Source organism: Scyliorhinus canicula, chromosome 5 (assembly GCF_902713615.1).
Source record: "Scyliorhinus canicula chromosome 5, sScyCan1.1, whole genome shotgun sequence".
Classification (NCBI taxonomy): Eukaryota; Metazoa; Chordata; class Chondrichthyes; order Carcharhiniformes; family Scyliorhinidae; genus Scyliorhinus; species Scyliorhinus canicula.
In genome coordinates this window covers 117,881,534-117,900,890 of record NC_052150.1, presented here as the reverse complement: position 1 = coordinate 117,900,890, position 19,357 = coordinate 117,881,534, and the positions used below count along the sequence as shown (strand labels likewise).

At 48.2% G+C, this 19,357-nt stretch overlaps 1 protein-coding gene across 6 annotated transcripts in view; it reads left to right on the top strand.

Annotated features, from left to right (window-relative positions):
- The window catches only part of LOC119966204 (calcium-binding mitochondrial carrier protein Aralar2), a 413,059-nt gene that overhangs the window by 230,523 nt on the left and 163,179 nt on the right, over positions 1-19,357 (top strand). For all 6 annotated transcript variants that reach the window (XM_038797538.1, XM_038797535.1, XM_038797537.1 and 3 more), the window contains 2 exons: positions 12,550-12,634; positions 13,029-13,187. In XM_038797538.1, the coding sequence (XP_038653466.1) occupies positions 12,550-12,634; positions 13,029-13,187 (244 nt within the window). The remainder of the gene's footprint in view (positions 1-12,549; positions 12,635-13,028; positions 13,188-19,357) is intronic.

The window sequence follows — 19,357 nt, the reverse complement described above, 5'->3', positions numbered from 1 at the left end:
TAAAAAGCAGTGGCAGGATCAGTCAGAGTCATCATGAATTTATGAAGGGGAAATTTGTTGAAATTTTTTGAAGATGTAACAAGCTCAGTTGACAAGGGGAGCCAGTCAAATTGTCAGGCAGTAACGAGTGGGGTGTCACAGGGATCGGTGCTGGGACACAGCTATTCATAGTATATTAATGATTTGGACGAGGGAACAAAATGTGACATCTCAAAGTTTGAGGTAATACCAAGTTGGGTGGGAGGTTTCGCCCTGTGACGAGGATGCAGGGATCCTACATCATGATCTGGACAGGTTGGGCGAGTGGGAAAATCAATGGCAAATGCAATATAATTTGGATAAGTGTGAGGTTATTCGCTTTGGAAGCAAAAATAGAAAGGCAGATTACTACCAGAATGGTTGTAAATTGGTAGAGGGGAGTGTGCAACGGGACCTGGGTCTCGTGCACCAGTCGTTGAAGGTAAGCATGCAGGTGCAGCAGGCGGTAAAGAAGACTAATGGTATGTTGGCCTTCATTGCAAGAGGTATCGAGTACACAGAAGCATGGGCGTGTTGCTGCAATTAAGTAGGGCCTTGGTGAGGCCACACCTAGAATATTGTGTGCAGTTTTGGTCTCCTTTTCTGAGGAAGGATGTTCTTGCTCTCGATGGAGTGCAGCGAAGGTTTACCAGACTGATTCCAAGGATAGCGGGACTGTCATATGAGGAGAGAGTGACTAGGTTAGGATTGTTCTCGCTGGAGTTCAGAAGAATGAGGGGGGGATCTCATAGGAACTTATAAAATTCTAACAGGACTAGACAGGGTAGATGCAGGGAAGATGGTCCTAATGGTGGGTGTGTCTAGAACCAGGGGTCACAGGCTGAGGATTCAGGGTAAACTAATTCAGACCGAGATGAGGAGACATTTCTTCACCCAAAGAGTGGTGTGTCTGTGGAATTCATTACCACAGGAAGTCGTTGATGCTAAACCATTGAATATATTCAACAGGCAGCTAGATACGGCACTTGGGGAGAATGGGATCAAAGGCTATGGGGAGAAAGTAGGATTAGGCTAGTGAGTTGGATGATCAGCCATGATCATGATAAATGGCGGCGCAGGCTCGAAGGGCTTAAAGACCTGAACCTATCTTCTATGTATCTGTAAAAGCCCCGAGTCGCCATATTCCGGCGCACGTTCAGGCACACAGGGAGAATTCAAAATGTCCAAATTACCTAATAGCATGTCTTTCGGGACTTGTGGGAGGTAACCGGAGCGCCCGGAGGAATCTCATGCAAACATGGGGAGAACATGCAGACTCCGCACATACAGTGACCCAAGCCGGGAATCGAACCTGGGACCCTGCCGTTGTGAAGCCATAGTGCTAACTACTGTGCTACCCTGCTGACCACAGTGCAAAAACTCTGCCAGACACATGAGACTTTTTATGAACATGGAGACATGGCCTGCCGCCTACTGGCTTACCAACTGAGAAAGCAGGCAGGCATGAGGGAAAAAGCACAGGTGAAGGACACGACCGGTAAGCTAGTCACAGTGCCAGAGAAGATTCAATGAGGCCGTTTGACTTTCTACTGGAGCTATCCATCTCCAAGCCCCCATAGGGGGGCCCAAAGATTAAACAGTTTCTCGACGGGCTAGTCATACCAGCGGTGGGGGAGGAAAAGAGGCAGGGATTGAAAGCACAAGTAGAAATGGTGAAAGTCATAGACAGCAGCAACTCCATCTGGGGGCAGCAAGGTGGTGCAGTGGTTAGCACTGGGATTACGGCTTTAAGAAACCGGGTTCAAATCCCGGCCCTGGGTCACTGTCCGTGCGGAGTTTGCACATTCTCCCCGTGTCTGCATGGGTTTCACCCCCACAACCCAAAAGATGTGCTGGTTAGGTGGATTGGCTACACTACAAAATTGCTCCTTAATTGGAAAAAATAACTCCATGCGGGTAATGCACTGGATCCAGACAGATTCCTGGTGGACTTCTATAAAACATTTGCGGCAGCACTGGCCCTGCACCTGCAGGAGGTGTTCAATTACTCTCTTATCAGGAGGGACCCTGCTGCCCACAATGGCACAGGCCTCGATATTGCTGATCCCTAAAAATGACAAAGACCCGAAGAAGTGTGGGTCATACAGATCCATCTCGCTCCTCAACATTGAACCAAAGTCCTGCCGAAGGCGCTGGTGAGGCGACTAGAGAGTTGCATACCAGAGGTAGTCACGGAAGATCAAGTGGGCTTTGTCAAGGGCAAATAGCCAACTGCGAACATCAGACACCTGCTGAACATGATTATGACCCCACCTGGGGAGGGGACACCAGAAGTGATGATCCCCCTAGAGCAGAGAAGGCCTTCGACAGAGTCGAATGGAGGTACCTCATGGAGGTGATGGAGCGGTTTGAGTTTGGGTCAGGGGGTGCACCTCATGGGTGAAGCTACTGTACATTCCTGCCATGGCAAGTTTACGGACAAACACCACCAGCTCTGAATCCTTCCAGCTGCACAGAGGCGCGAGGCAGGGATGCCCTTTGTCCCCTCTGCTTTTTGTCCAAGCGATCAAACCCCTAGCTATGGCTCTTAGATCAGCGAAGGAATGGAGATGCATCCAGAGGGGAGACGGGGAGCATAGTTTCACTCTCAGTGGATGACGTGCTCCTCTACATCTCAAAAGTCCTATCCAGCATGGAAGGAATAATGGAGTCCTAAGGGAGTTTGAAGTCTTCTCAGGTTACAAACTCAACCTGAGCAACAACAAAATCTTCCCCATGAATCCACAGGGGGAGAATCGAGCTGGGAGAGCTGCCGTTCAAGCTAGCCCAAACCAAGTTCTGATACCTGTGGATCTGGATAGCCCACGACTAGACACGGATCCACAAGTGGAACCTATTGAGTCTGGTGGAAGAGGTAAAGCGAGACCTGCGGAGGTGGGACTTTCACCCACTCCCCTAGCGGGGAGAGTGTAGACAGTCAAAATCAACCTGATGCCGAGATTCCTCTTCCTGTTCAGATCAATCCCGATTTTCATCCTCAAGACCTCCTTCACCAAAGTAGGCAAACTAATCACGTTGTTTGTGTTGACAGAAAGAACCCTAGGATCCGTAAAAGCGTCCTACAAAGAAGGAGGAATATCAGCGGCCTGGTCCTTCTGAACCACCTATTCTACCACTGGCCAGCTAATGCAGAAAGGGTACAGGGGTAGATCAAAGTGTCTGAGGCGGAATGGGCGAAAATGGAGGAGACCTTCTGTACATGAACATCCCTCAGTACTGGCCTCAACCCCACTCCTATTTCCTCAAGCCAAGTACTCAAGAAGCCCGGCGGCGGTGGCCACATTGCGGACATGGAATCAACTCGGGCACCAGACCTGGAGTATTGTGTGCAGTTGTGGTGGTCTCATCTAAGGAAGGATGGTCTTGCTACGGAGGGAGAGCAATGAAGGTTTACCAGGCTGATTCCTGGGATGGCGGGACTGACATATAAGAAGAGACTTAGGTTAGGATTGTATTTATTGAAGTTCAGAAGAGTGAGAGGGGATCTCATAGAAACTTATTAAATTCTGACAAGATTAGACAGGGTAGATTCAGAAATAATGTCCCGATGATGGGGAAGTCCAGAACTAGGGTTAATAGTTTGAAGATAATGGGTTTAGGACTGAGATGAGGAGAAATTTCTTCACCCAAAGAGTGAATCTGTGAAGTTCACTACCACAGAAAGTAGTTGAGGCCAAATCTTTGTGTGATTTCAAGAAGGAATTGGATATACCTAGCTCTTGGGACTAAAGGGATCAAGGGATATCGGGGGAAGGTGGGATGAGGGCATTAAATTTGATGATCAGCTACGACCACAATGAATAGCGGAGCAGGCTCAAAGGGCCGAAGGCCTCATGCTTCTATTTTCTATGTATGTTTCCATGGGCGCGATTCTCCCAAACAGGGAGAAATCGTAAGGCTGGCGTCAAAAACGGGCGGGTTTGACGCCAGCCTCCCCCCCCCCCCCCCCCCCCCCCCCCCGACTGGGAACCGATTCTGGTCCCCGGTCGGGGCTAGCATGCCGTGAACTCCGGCATCGCGGGCTTAACGAATTTCGTTAAGCCCGCTTGCCAGCGTTTGCGACGGCTGACGCATCATATGACGTCAGCCGCGCCTGCGCGGATTGGAAGACTCCAACCCGCGCATGCGCGGATGATGTCATCGCGCATTTGCGTGAAACCCGCGCATGCGCGGGCCGGGATGCCCCTCAGCCGCCCCGCGAATGGATACAGCGGGGCGGCGGAAGGACAAAGAGTGCGCGGGAATCGGAACCGCTGCCCGCAATCGGTGCCCACCGATCGCGGGCCCATGGCACCCTTGGCACGGCCGTGGTACTGCCGTGCCAATCGGTGCCATGGTTGCCAAGATCCGAACTTTACGGCCGTTTTTACGAACGGCCAGACCAGGTGTGTTTGCCGTTCGTAAAAACGGCCGTAAAGGGCTTGGACTTCGGCCCATTGGCCAGCTGAGAATCGCTGCTCGCCGTAAAAAAACGGCGGCAGCGATTCGTGTCGGGAGTCGGGCGTGGGGGGGGGGGGGGGGGGGGGGAGAATAGCGGGAGGGCGTCAGACTAGCGTGGCCGTAAAAATTTACGACCCCCGCTATTCTCCGCACCGTCGTGAGTGCGGAGAATTGCGCCCTATGTATCTTGAATAGCTTGCAGTGAGTGCAATTCTCAGAGCAGAATTGCTGGTCAAACAGGTAGGTTTTAAGGTCTGATTAAAGGAGGAGAGGTAGAAAAATAGCAGATAGTCAATACTGAAGAGGACTCGAAGAGAGGCCTTTTAAATTGTGAAACGGTGAGGCGGCACAGTGGTTAGCACTGCTGCCTCACAGCACCGAGGAACAGGGTTCGATCCCGGCTCCAGATCACTGTCTGTATGGCATTTGCACATTCTCTCCATGTCTGCATGGGTCTCACCCCCACAACTCAAAGATGTGCAGGATAAGTTGGTTGGTCATGCAAAATTGCCACTGAATTGGGAAAAAAAAGAATTGTGTATTCTAAATTAAAACAAATTTAAATTTAAAAACAAAATAATGAAACGGTTTGACAAAGTGGATATAGAGCTAATACTTCCTCATAACTAGAGACCATCAGTATAAGATTGCCACCAAGAAATCCTAAAGGGAATGTAGAAGAATCCTATTTATCCAGAGAGTGATAAGAATGTTGAACTTGCTGCCTCAGGGCATGGTTGTAGCGAATAGTATAGATGCATTTAAAGGGAAGCGGGAGAAGCATTTGAGGACGAAGGAAATAAATGATTATAGTAGTGGATTTAGATGAGGAACGATGGGAGGAATCAGAGAGTTCCAGAATTGTTAAGGTGCAGAAGGAGGCCAATTGGCCCATCATGTCTGCAGTGGCTCTCCAAAGGAGCATTATGGCTTAGTGCCATTGCCTTGCCTTTCCCCTGTACCTCTGAATATTGTTTCTATTTAAGTAATCATCTAATGCCCTCTTGACTACCTCAATTGAATCTGCCTCCCCCGCACTTCCAGGCAGTGCATTCCAGATCTGAACCCGTTGACAGAAAAAGTTTTTTTCCCCAACACATTTGCTTCCTTTACAAATCACCTTAAATGATTCCCCCTCTCGTTCTTGACTTTTTTATGAGGGGGAACGGTTTCTCCCTATCTACTCTAACCATCCCGGCATGACTTTGAACTTCTCTATCAAATCCCCACTCAGCATTCTTCTTACATTCCCAACCTCTCCAATCTATCCTCCTAACTGAAGTTTCTCATCCTTAGAACCATTCTTATAATTCTCTTCTACACTCTCTCCAATGCAATCACATCGTTCCTATGGTGCGGTGCCCATAATTGTACACAATATTCCAGCTGAGGTCTAACTAGTGTGTTGTATAAGTTTAACATAAACTCTTGCTCTTGTTCTCTATGCCCCTATTAATAAAGCCCAGAATACTATATGCTTTATTAACTGCTCTCTCCAACTATCCTGCCACCCTCAACGATTATGTACCCAGGTCCCTTTGCTCCTACACCCCTATTAGAATTTTACCCCTTATTGTCTCTCCATGTTCTTCCTGCCAAAATGCATCATTGATCACTCCTCCAAATTGAACTTCATCTAACCTATCTTCCAACTCCACCAACTTGTCTATGTCCTTTTGTAGTTCTATACTGTCCACTTAAACAGTTTACAATGTCCTACAGCTGCTCTGTGACATCCTTGACCCTGGCCCCAGGGAGGCAACATACCATCCTGGAGTCATGCCTATGGCCACAGAAATGCCTGCTTGTTCCCCTAACTAATGAATATCCTATCACTAATGATCATCCCTTCTTCTTCCTCCCCTCATGTGCAATAGACCTGCTCATGGTGCCAGAAACCTGGTTCTGACTGTACTCCTCTGAGTAGCCAGCGCCCTCACCAGGTTCCAAATTGGAAAAACGAATCCTGAGTGGGATCCCCGGGACTCCTGCGCTACCTGCCTAGTTCTCTGAGACTGCTTGCTCATCACGCGTTCCCTCTCTGCCTCCAGATTCTTGAGCTGGCGTGTGATCACCTCTCTGAACGTTCTCCCCACGTTACTCTCAGCCTCATGGATGTGCCATGAAACCTAGAGCTCAAGTTTCTGCAGCTGTCGGCCCTAACTTTCCCTTATTTCAGATGCTAGTTTTTCACACACTGCCCCTTATATCGAGAACTTACCGACCAATTCACTTAACCAGTTTCCCTTGACAGCACAGTTGTCTTTTCTTTCCATTGCTTCCTCATAACAGCTGAAATACTCATCAAGTAACTAACCTCTACACTGCAGCAGGATAAGGCCACTTTCTGAAGATGAAAAAGTTAGAAAGCAAAAGAGCACTTCTTCCCTCTGCACCAAATTCTCACTTTGCTTTAAATTCCCAAATATGCTCACTTGGACAGTGTATCACTCAGGGGATGTCTCTCCTAGTATTCGCGTGCCCACTTATTGACCCAAGGGGAGCATAAACACTGGCATGTATGAGGAAGGCTGAATGGCCAGTTTCAATGCTGTCTAGCTTAAGAAATTCTTTGACTGTCACTGCCTTGTTAATCAAGAATCTATCTCGCTCTGCCCTAAAAACATTCAAAGGCTTGTCTTCCACTGCCTTTTGAGGAAGAGAGTTCCAAAAACGCACAAGCCTCTGAGAAAAATAATCTCTCCTCATCTCTGTTTTAAATGACTGACCGCTTTGTTTTAAACAGTGACCCCTAGAACAAAATATTTTCCAAAATATTTCAGGAAAGTTGAGGAGGGAACTTGCAAGAGGCTTCAGCACTCCGAATTGTAATTCAGACTGCTGAATCTCCATGGTTTAGATCAGTGTTTTTCAAACTTTTTTTCCGGGGCCCATTTTTACCAATCAGCCAACCTTCGGGATCCAACCCGGCCGACCTTCATGACCCACGCCGGCCAACCTTCGCGACCCACGCCGGCTGACCTTCGCGATCCATGCCGGCTGACCTGTGCGACCCACCATTTTCTCATACCTTGTAATGTTTAGGTGAAATGTGGTGAACCTCCGGGAAATAGTCCAACTCGGGAAGGGGCCATACTGGACCTGGTATTTGGGAATGATCCCGGCCAGGTGGTTGAAGTTTCAGTCAGTGATTACTTTGGGAATAGCTATCACAATTCCGTAAGTTTTAGAATACTCATGGACAAAGACGAGAGTGGTGCTAAAGGAAGAGTGCTAAATTGGGGAAAGGCCAAGTATAACAAAATTCGGCAGGAGCTAGGGAATGTGGATTGGGAGCAGCTATTTAAGGGTAAATCCACATTTGAAATGTGGGAGTCTTTTAAGGAAAGGTTGATTAGAGTGCAGGACAGACATGTCCCTGTGAAAATGAGGGTTAGAAATGGCAAGATTAGGGAACCATGGATGAAGGGTGGAATTGTGAGACTAGCTAAGATTAAAAAGGAAGCATGCATAAGATCGAGGCGACTCAAAACTGATGAAGCTTTGGAGGAATATCGGGAAAGTAGGACAAATCTCAAATGGGCAATAAAGAGGGCTAACAGGGGTCATGAAATATCTTTGGCTAACAGGGTTAAGGAAAATCCCAAAGCCTTTTATTTGTATATAAGGAGCAAGAGGATAGAGAAAGGATTGGCCTACTCAAAGACAAAAGAGGGAATTTATGCGTGGAGTCAGAGGAAATGAGTGAGATTCTTAATGAGCACTTTGCATCGGTATTCACCAAGGAGAGGGACATGATGGATGTTGAGGCTAGGGATGGATGTTTAAATACTCTAGGTCATGTCGGCATAAGGAAGGGGGAGGTTTTGGGTATTCTAAATGGCATTAAGGTGGACAAGTCCCCAGGACCGGATGGGATCTATCCCAGGTTACTGAGGGAAGCGAGGGACGAAATAGCTGGGGCCTTAACAGATATCTTTGCAGCATCCTTGAGCACGGGTGAGGTCCCGGTGGACTGGAGAATTGCTAATATTGTCCCTTTGTTTAAGAAGGGCAGCAGGGATAATCCAGGGAATTATAGACCTGTGAGCTTGACGTCAGTGGTAGGCAGACTGTTGGAGAAGATACTGAGGGATAGGATCTATTCACATTTGGAAGAAAATAGACTTATCAGTGATAGGCAGCATGGTTTTGTGCAGGGAAGGTCATGTCTTACAAACCTAATAGAATTATTGGAGGAAGTGACAAAGTTAATTGATGAGGGAAGGGCTGTAGATGTCATATACATGGACTTCAGTAAGGCATTTGATAAAGTTTCCCATGGCAGATTGATGGAAAAAGTGAAACCCTATGGGGTTCAGGGTCTACTAGCTAGATGGATAAAGAACTGGCTGGGCAACAGGAGACAGAGAGTAGTGGTGGAAGGGAGTGTCTCAAAATGGAGAAAGGTGACTAGTGGTGTTCCACAGGGATCCGTGCTCGGACCACTGTTGTTTGTGATAAATGATCTGGACGAAGGTATAGGTGGTCTGATGCGCAAGTTTGCAGATGATACTAAGATTGGTGGAGTTGCAGATAACGAGGAGGACTGCCAGAGAATACAGCAAAACATAGATAGATTGGAGAGTTGGGCAGAGAAATGGCAGATGGAGTTCAATCCAGGCAAATGCGAGGTGATGCATTTTGGAAGATCTAACTCAAGAGAAGACTATGTGGTCAATGGAAGAGTCCTGGGAAAAATTGATGTACAGAGAGATCTGGGAGTTCAGGTCCATTGTACCCTGAAGGTGGCAACGCAGGTCGATAGAGTGGTCAAGAAGGCATACAGCATGCTTGCCTTCATCGGACGGGGTATTGAGTACGAGAGTCGGCAGGTCATGTTACAGTTGTATAGGACTTTGGTTAAGCCACATTTGGAATACTGCGTGCAGTTCTGGTTGCCACATTACTAGAAGGATGTGGATGCTTTGGAGAGGGTGCAGAGGAGGTTCACCAGGATGTTGCCTGGTATGGAGGGTGCTAGCTATGAAGAAAGGTTGAGTAGATTAGGATTGTTTTTGTTGGAAAGATGGAAGTTGAGGGGGGACCTGATTGAGGTCTACAAAATTATGAGAGGTATGGACAGGGTGGATAGCAACAAGCTTTTTCCGAGAGTGGGGGTGTCAATTACAAGGGGTCACGATTTCAAGGTGAGAGGGGGAAAGTTTAAGGGAAATGTGCGTGGAAAGTTTTTTACGCAGAGGGTTGTGGGTGTCTGGAACGCTTTACCAGCGGAAGTGGTACAGGCGGGCACGATAGCATCATTTAAGATGCATCTGGAGATATATGAACGGGCGGGGAACAGAGGGAAGTAGATCCTTGGAAAATAGGCGCAAGGTTTAGATAAAGGATCTGGATCGGCGCAGGCTGGGAGGGCCGAAGGGCCTGTTCCTCCGCTGTAATTTTCATTATTCTTTGTTCTTGTTCTAGAGGATGAACACATTTTCAGTTTCTGCATTTTTTTCCTGTAAAATTTTATGAAAATAAAATCTCTCCCGAACTTGTAGAAAAAAGGCTGCGCATGCACACCGATGAACGGGAACATATACGCAGTGCGGCTGCTTTATAAAATATATGTTCATGGCCATTTTCAAGGTCGCTTGCAGCCGGCATTATTAAAAGGCGGCTGTTGCGCGCGGATGTGTGCGATCGGGAGCACTGCTATGGACGGCTCCACGATCATCCCGACACCCGCCCGTGACCCACCCGCGGGTTGCGCCACTGACTTTGACAATGCCTGGTTTAGATGACGCTGTCATAATATACACACAGGTATATGATGGTGTGCAGACAGGCAGTGATTGACATACAGGATAACCAGTGAACACACAGAACACAGCAGTCAATCACCAGACAGGACACGACCACTATAAAGCCAGAGGGCACTAGTTTTCCCGCTCTCTCGGGATCCAGTCTCTGAGACAGTCAGAGCTCGTGAGCAGCAACTAGAACAAACACCATGTGGTAGTAAGATAGTCTGGTCAGGTTAGCCTCAGGTCTCCAGTCAAGTCAGCATAGTGTCAACCCACAGTTAAAGTATGTATTATAGTTAAGTGTTCAATAAAATCGAGTTGCATTTCTTCAAGTATTGGAAGCCTGTGTCTCTCACCACTGCAGTAAACGCAGTCATCGCAGACCCAGCATACCCAACACATCAGCTGCCTCTTCAGTAAGTAAAGTTATCATCAAATTGTGCAAAAACCTCTCAGTGCAATTATGATGAGCACGAGCACTCAATTACATGCTTTCGTTGGAGACTTCCAAAAATCTTTGAAAACCAATTTATCAACCTTCATCTTGCTGTATTTAAAGATTAACAACTGAATTTGGCAAACTGTTTTTCCCAAGAACTTGGTCGCGCATTGCCTAATGTGCATCAGTTAAATGGAGAACATAGTGGGTTGGAATCAGCTTCCTGACACACTAGCATTTTTCTTGGATTTTACCGCTTCTTGTACCCTTATATCCATGTTAAAAGTTTCTCAAATGTTGTCGATAGGTTAGGAAGAGGAAGATGATATGTGCACCGGCTGTCATCTAGACAAATTTCATACTTGCCTTCACCATCTTCTTCCTCATAGACTAAATATGATTGCTGCACCTATTCTGATGTCAGGGACATATTGTTCAGAACTCCAGATACAGGGTGGAATTCTCCGCAACGGCCGACGTCGTCGTGAAACCCGGAGTGTTTCACGACGGCGTCGGAGGCCGCTCCTCGTCCCCCCTATCCCCCCCACCCCCGGGGGGCTAGGAGCGACGTTTCGTCAAACACGGCTACCGGGCCTTGACGCTGGCGTCAAGGCGGCGCGCTGAGAATGACGCGGCCGGCGGCGCCTAATGACGTCAGCCGCGCATACGCAGGGGGGGTGCCGTCTTCCCCTCCGCTGTCCCGCAAGACGTGGCGGCTTGATCTTGCGGGGCGGCGGAGGGGAAAGAGTGCGTCTCTTGGAGACGCTGGCCCGACGATCGGTGGGCACCGATTGCGGGACAGTCCCATCCCAAGCACGGCCGTGGTGCTCAATCCCCTCTCCGCCCCCCACAGCCCCCAAACTCACCTTTCGTGCGCTGTTCACACCGGCAGCGACCAGGTGTGGTTGCCGCCGGCGTGAACAGGTCGGGAACAGCAGGCCGCTCGGCCCATCCGGGCCGGAGAATCGCGGGTCGCCGTGAAAAACGGCGACCCGGGATTCTCCGAGCGGCGTGTCGCAAGATGCGACACAAAATTTTGGCGGCGGGGGGGGGGGGGGGGGGGGGAATCGCGGGGGGTGCCAGAGCGACCCTCCCGCGATTCTCCCACCCGGCCTGGGGAGCGGAGAATCGCGCCCACAGTACTTAAACTCAGTAACACTACTTTTAAAACCAACAGAAAAGTAAGAAACTCGCTTGAGAAATATGTTTTGTCTGATCCAATGCAAAGAGTGCAGAAATGCAGCAGCTTTCTTCTTTATGCTCACCTCAACTGAGGCATCCTGCATCTGATATGTGCATGTCCTCCATCAAATGTTGGGGTGCATGCTGTTGGCGTTATCAAAATGCAATTTAAATTCCATTGAAATGGCAATGCTTGGTTTGGAATGTTGCAATTTTGAGCCTGAGGAAATAGCAGGATTGTACAAAAATGGTTCAAAATGGAAATTTTTTATGTCAATTGTGCCAGAAAATTGGATGCAAACTGAAAATTAGAAACAGTATTAAGTTTCACTTTTCCAAAAGTGTTGTTAGTATTAAACCTTTTATACTGTGAGGAACAGTAGAATACCCAGGTTGTTCCAATTGTGTACTGTTCAGTCTTCTAAAACAAATATTATCTGATCTTTTTTACTTGATGTGGATTCTACCACATGTCCTGAGGATATTGAGGGGCATTTTAAACAGTTCCCTTAAATTATTTAATTTGTTGCACTCCCAGGGTTTTGACACGTATTGCAACATCCTACACCTATTCATTAAGTCAGAACAGATTAATTTGTTCTTTGCTGTGGTACAGTAGGTAAATATTTGGAACTTATGATGAATAATGAAATTACCAAACCTTGTTGCGGTCTCAAAGTTTGATTTTCTTTTAAGATGGCTGGAATTGACACACAACATTTTGCAATGATGGAACTGGCAGAATCGGTGTACAGGTTTATTCTTGGTGGAATTGCTGGAGGTTAGTTGGTGCACATTTTCTTTTCCCTCTGCATAAACCATTTTTATGTAAGAAAATTATGCCTTTTTACCTTCCTTTGGAGCAGATTCTTCATTGTGTTGATTTGAGACTATATCATAAGGAACCTTTATAGAAGTGCTTTTGTACCTGCCACTGTTCAGAGGTGGTATTTCTGTCTCACTTGGCTCCAGACTGTCTTCAGAAGAGACAAGTTAATAATAAGTTAGAGTTACTTCTGAAAATGCTTTAATTAAAATCTTTCTTTGTAAAGTTGGCAGATAAAAAGAACCTAATTGATGAATGTGGTTTATATTGAGGGAGTAGTTTAGTTTTTCTTTCCTTGTCTCCATTGTTAAAGATTTTAAACTAACTTTATTACTGCTCTGCTCTACAGCCACAGGTGCCGCTTCTGTCTATCCAATTGACCTGGTGAAAACCCGTATGCAGAACCAGCGTTCCACGGGATCATTTGTGGAAGAGATTATGTACCGTAACAGCTTTGATTGCTTCAACAAAGTGCTGCGATATGAAGGTGCAATTGGACTTTATAGAGGTCAGTTTTTGCATTGTTCTGCAGTCGATTCACATTATTCACAGGAAATGTCATCCTCCTGTCCTGACGTTGTTACAAAAGTAGGCAGCAGAGATTGTCACTTATTAGACAAACTTTTACAAAATGCATTAGCATTCTTATGAATGATTCAGAACTGCCCATATTTAAACTAACTTAAAAAAAAATTAACTTTTTTTTGCTTTGCTTCTATAATGTTTTGTTGTCATTTAATATCCATTCTGATGTTTCCATTGATACTAAATTTAGAGGTTGCTGAGAAATGTTTGCAAACTTGTCACTGATAGATTTTCATACATATACAATACTTCGAAGATTTAAAATATGTTTTTGAACACAACACTTGGCTACCTGTTGTGTTGAATCCTTTAATTTGAAATCTACGCTGTGTCTGAGAAAAATACTTTATTGCTTTTCTATGTACCTATATTTTAAAAGAAACTCATAATTTAAAAGAAACTCATAATTTAAAGAGGATATCACCTTTGAAGTAATTTTGAAAGTAGGCATAGAAACTTGTCCCTTTAGCCAGAGCTTATGTATGTGGGAGGATGCTGGAGAAGCTGCTTGGAGAGGGTGTGTTTGCACGGCCTTTGGAGGTGGATAAAGCGATCATGGCGCGAATGAGGAAGCCACAGGGGAATGAGCCGCCGAGGGCAATGGTGGTGCGGTTGCACCGGTTCCTGGACAAGGAGCAAATTATGAAGTGGGTCAGGCTGACGAGGCGCTGCACCTGGGAGGACAGTGAAATCAGAGTGTACCAGGGTGCAAAGTTGGCCAAGAGGAGAGCAAGCTTTAACAAGGTTAAGGCAGCCCTCTACAAGAAGGGGGTGAAGTTTGGGCTACTGTACTCGTCACATCTGTGGGTGACCTACGAAGGCCGGGATTTATACTTTGGTTCGGCGGAGGAGACGGCAGAATTTGTTAAATACAATGGACTGGCAGGAGAATGAGGACTTTGAACTTGAGATGATGTTATGATGTTGCTGTTAACTTATGTTTGGGGCCACTTCTTTCTTTTTCGGCTTCAGGTTTATTCTTTGTAGGGGATAGAGGGTTGGTTTCTTTGTTTGGGCTTCGGAAGGGATTTTTGCCCGTCGTTTTTGCTTGTTTGCACTAACGTTCGAGCGGTGGGGAGGGGAATCAGTGGAGGATCAGGGTAGGATGCTAGGCGCCATGGGCAGGGGCTGCCAGGCTAGCTGGGCGGGCTAGTTCACGGAAATGCAATGGGGGGGGTGAGTGGAAGGTCAGTGGGGGGATGGGGGCAGGGGGTTGTTGCTGGGGATTTGGGGGTCTATGGTTGATCAACCGGAGGTGGGGGGGGGGGGGGGGGGGGGGGGGGGGAGCGTCGGGATGTACCCCGACCAGGCTGGTCAAGTGGAACATGCGAGGACTGAATGGACCAGTCAAGAGGACCCTTGTGTTCGCACACTGAAACAATTGAAGGCGGATGTGGCCATGCTACAAGAGACGCACCTGAAGGTGGGGGACCAGATTAGGCTGAGGAATGGATGGTTGGGCAAGTATTTTGTTCGGGATTGGACTTTAAAACGTTGGGGGTGGCGATTGTGGTCAATAAGCGGGTGGCGTTTGAGGTGGGAAATATAGTGCGGACTCTGGGGTAAGGTACGTTATGGTAAGCGGGAAATTGGAGGGGATGCCGGTAGTGTTAGTAAAGATCTATGCCCCAAACTGGGACGATGTGGAATTTATGAGGCGGGTGCTGGGGAAGATTCTGGACATGGGCTCTCATCAGCTGATTATGGGGGCGGACTTTACTACAATCCTGAATCCGAGACTGGACCGGCCGAGTTTGAGGTCGGAAAGGGTATCAGCTACAGCTAAGGAGCTTCGGGTGTTCATGGAGAACATGTGGGCGGGTGGATCCGTGGAGATTTGGGAGGCCGAGGGCGAACAAATTTTTGTTTTATTCCCATGTGCACAAGGTGTACTCCCGAATAGATTTCTTCGTGTTGGATAAGAAGTTGTTGGCAGGGGTGGTGGATGTTGTGTATTCGGCAATAGTGATATCGGTCCATGCCCCACACAGAGTGAATTTATGAGTGAGCAAGAGCGAGGCCCAGGGCCTGCAATGGAGGATGGATCTGGGACTGTTAGCGGAGGAAGATGTGTGTGAGCGGGTGAAGAAGGCCATCCGGGGATATGTTGAGATTTATGACATGGGGGAGGTTTCGGCAGGTATGGTTTGGGAGACACTGAAAGCAGTGGTCAGGGTGGGGGGAGTTTATTTTGATTTGGGCACACAGGGAGAAGGCCGAGGGGGTGAAAATAGAAAGGCTAGTGGAGGAATCCTGCAGGTGGACAGGCAATATGCATGGGCCCCGGAGGAAGTGCTGTTAAAGGAACGCCAGAGGTTGCAAATGGAATTCGGGCTGTTATCCATGGGTAAGGCGGTAGGGCAGTTACAAAGCGTGAGAGGGGCGGATCTGAGTATGGGGAGAAAGCAAGCAGGATGTTCGTGCACCAGTTGAGGAAGCAGGAGACGGCGAGAGAGATTGGGAGTGTGCGGACGAATTGGGTGAGATCAGATTGCACTGAGGGACGAGGCAGGGATGTCCACTTGCCCCACTGTTGTTTGCCTTGGCCATAGAGATGTTGGCTTCGGTATTGAGAGCGTCGAGGGTCTGGCAGCGGATAGTATGGGGGGGCGGGGGTGGAATACAGTGTCTCGCTTTCCGCGGATGATCTTCTCCTGTATATATTGCACCCACTGGGGGGGATTGGCGGGATTATGGGGACATTAGAGGAATCCGGTAGGTTTTCGGGATACAAATTGAATATGGGTAAGAGTGAGGTCTTTGCAATCCAGGCAAGGGGGCGAGAAGAGATTGGGTGAGATGCTGTTCAAGATGGTGAGAGGGAGCTTTCGATATTTGGGTATCCAGGTGGCGAGGGAGTGGGAGCAGCTGCATAAACTGAATTTGGTCGGTTAGTAGAACAGATGAGGGGGTACTTTCGGAGCTGGAATGTGCTCCCGTTGTCATTGGCGGGGCAGGTATAGACAGTTTAAATGACGGTCCTCCCGAGGTTTTTGTTTTCCAGAGCCTCCCAATTTTTATTCCCAAGGTGCTTTCCAAAAAAGTGAATGCAGACATCTCGGGATTGGTTTGGGCGGGTAAAACCCCGGGGGGTGAAAAAGATGTTGCTGGAGTGTGGCGGTGGGGCTGCTGGGGCTGGCTCCTCAAATTTCATTAACTACTACTGGGCGACGAATATTGTGATGGTCAGGAAGTTGGTAGTGGGGGAGGGGACGGTGTGGGAGCTGGTGGAGGCGGTGTCATGTAAGGACATGAGTTTGGGGGCATTGTTAACGGCACCTCTGCCGTTCTCGCCGGCTCGGTACTCCACAAGCCTAGGTAGCAGTGGCAGCCTGAGGGTGTGGGGGCTGTGATAGTATGACTAGGGGTATTACGGTACCTGGGAGTGTGATCTGCCATTGGTGCAGAGGACTCACTGCCCATTGGCCCAGGTATGTCATGTGCCTCTCAGCCGATTGGCTGAGAGGAAGGTAGCTCCGTCTACGAGGCGGGGTATAAGAGCCCCTGTTCCCCGGCAGTCAGCTATTCTTCTGTACGTCTGCTGCCGGGTCACTTCTTGCGTATTAAAGCCTATCGTTCGGACTTTATCTACGTTTCGTGTCCATTGATTGTGCATCAGGGGCAGTGGAGGCAGCACATGGGGTTAGAGGGGGTGTCAGTGTGGACACCGATATGTGATAACCACCGGTTTGCTGCGGGGGGACTGGACAGGGACTTTCGGAGGTGGCAGCGTGCAGGGATCGAGAGATTTGGGAATCTCTTTATTCATGAGGGTTTTCCAAGTCTGGAGGAGCTGGAGAAGGAGTTTGAGTTGCTCGTGGGGGAATGGGTTCCGGTATCTGCAGGTGAGGGATTTTGTGCGGAGGCAGGTTACGACCTTCCTGCACCTGCTGCCCCAGGGGCTACAGCATAAGATGGTGTCGAGAACAGGAGTAGGAGAGGGGAAGATCTCCAAGATCTACAAGGAGCTGAAGGAGTTGGCGGGAGGCACGATAGGGGAGGTGAAGGTAAAGTGGGAAGAAGAGCTGGGTGGGGAGTTGGAGGCCGGGTTATGGGAGGAGGCCCTGAGGAGAGTTAATGCGTCCTCGTTGTGCGCCAGGCTCAGCCTGATACAATTTAAGGTGGTCCACAGGGCACACATGACTGTGGCCCAGATGAACAGGTTCTTTGAGGAGGCGGAGGATAGGTGTGGGCGCTTTGCGGGGGTCCTGCGAATCAAGTCCATATGCTTTGGGCGTGTCCGAGACTTTGGGTTTTCTGGCAGGGGTTTGCTGACATCATGTTAGAGGTCTTGCAAGTGAGGGTGGTGCCGAGTCCAGAGGTGGCTATCTTTGGTGTATCGGAAGACCCCGGAGCCCACGGGGCGAGAGAGGCCGACGTCCTGGCCATTGCCTCCCTAGTGGAGACGGATCTTACTAGGGTGGAGGGATTCGGAAAACCTGATGTCGGGGGTATGGATTAGTGACATGGCGGGGTTTTTCAGACTTGAGAAAATTTAATTTGCCTAGAGGGGTTCGTTGCAGGGATTTGCTCGGAGGTGGCAGCCGTTCATCAACTTTTTTGAGAGAAACAAAGCTGTCAACAAGGAGGTTGGGGGTGGAGGAAAGGGGGAGGCATGGATGGGACAAGTAAGGACAGGAGAACCAACGGAGGGGTAGCTGGGTAGGTGGCATTTTTTGTGTAAGCCATGTTGGCTGGGGTTTGTGGTCGGGGGTTTGTTGGTTATATTTGGTTTATGTTTTTGTTCACATTTGATGTTGAAAATTATTTAAATTATAAATGCCTCAATAAAATATTTTCTGGAAAAAAAAGAAGCATTACCATTAACTTGTTAACCCTTTACATCACAGTCAATATACATACATCTACAATAGCAGACATCTACAGACGCTGAAAGATGCGAATGAGATATTGCGCTCGACTCATCGATTGACAGTTCCAACGCGCCACAGCAAAAAACCGCACCCACCTCATTAGAAGACAAACACAGGACACAACTGACAGAGTACCCTTGGTCGTCCAGTACTCCCCCAGAGCGGAGAAACTACAACATCTTCTTCGCAGCGTTGAACACATCATTGATGAAGATGAACATCTTGCCAAGGTCACCCCACACCCCCACTACTTGCCTTCAAACAACCGCGCAACCTCAAACAAACCGTTGTTTGCAGCAAATACCCAGCCTTCAGAACAGCGACCACAACACCACAAAACCCTGCCATGGCAATCTCTGCAATCTCTCCATATGTATATTTAGAAGATATACAATGTGACTTTGGGGATTCTGGGAGTTAGGAATTAGAAGGCAGCTGGAAGAGTGCCAGGCCGAGGAGCAGTTATACTTCAGAAGTCGCTAGTTAGAGATAGCATAGTTTAATATAGAAAAGATCATCGACATGGGTACCACCATTACACGTGAGGACGCCACCCAACAGGTACGCGGTACATACTCCTGCGACTCGGCCAACGTTGTCTACCTCAGGAAAGGATGTCCCGAAGCGTGGTACATTGGCGAGATCATGCAGAAGCTGCGACAACGGATGAACGGACATCGCGCGACAATCGGCAGGCAGGAATTTTCCCTTCCAATCGGGGAACACTTCAGCAGTCAAGGGCATTCAGCCTCTGATCTCCGGGTAAACGTTCTCCAAGGCGGCCTTCAGGATGCGCGACAACGCAAAATCGCCGGGTAGAAACTTATAGCCAAGTTTCGCACACATGAGTACGGCCTCAACCGGAACCTTGGATTCATGTCGCATTACCTTCATCCTCCACCATCTGGCCTGGGTTTACGAAATCCTACCAACTGTCCTGGCTTCAGACAATTCACACCTCTTTAACCTGGGGTTACCCCTATCTCTGGATCTGTAAAGACTTAATTACCTGCAAATGCTCGCATTCAAAGCATTGTGCTGCATCTTTGACTTTGTCTATATATATGTTTCTGGAACATACCTCTTCATTCACCTGAGGAAGGAGCAGTGCTCCGAAAGCTAGTGATTTGAAAAAAACCTGTTGGTCTTTAACCTGGTATTGTAAGACTTCTTACTGTGCTCATCCCAGTCCAACGCCGGCATCTAAACATCAATATAC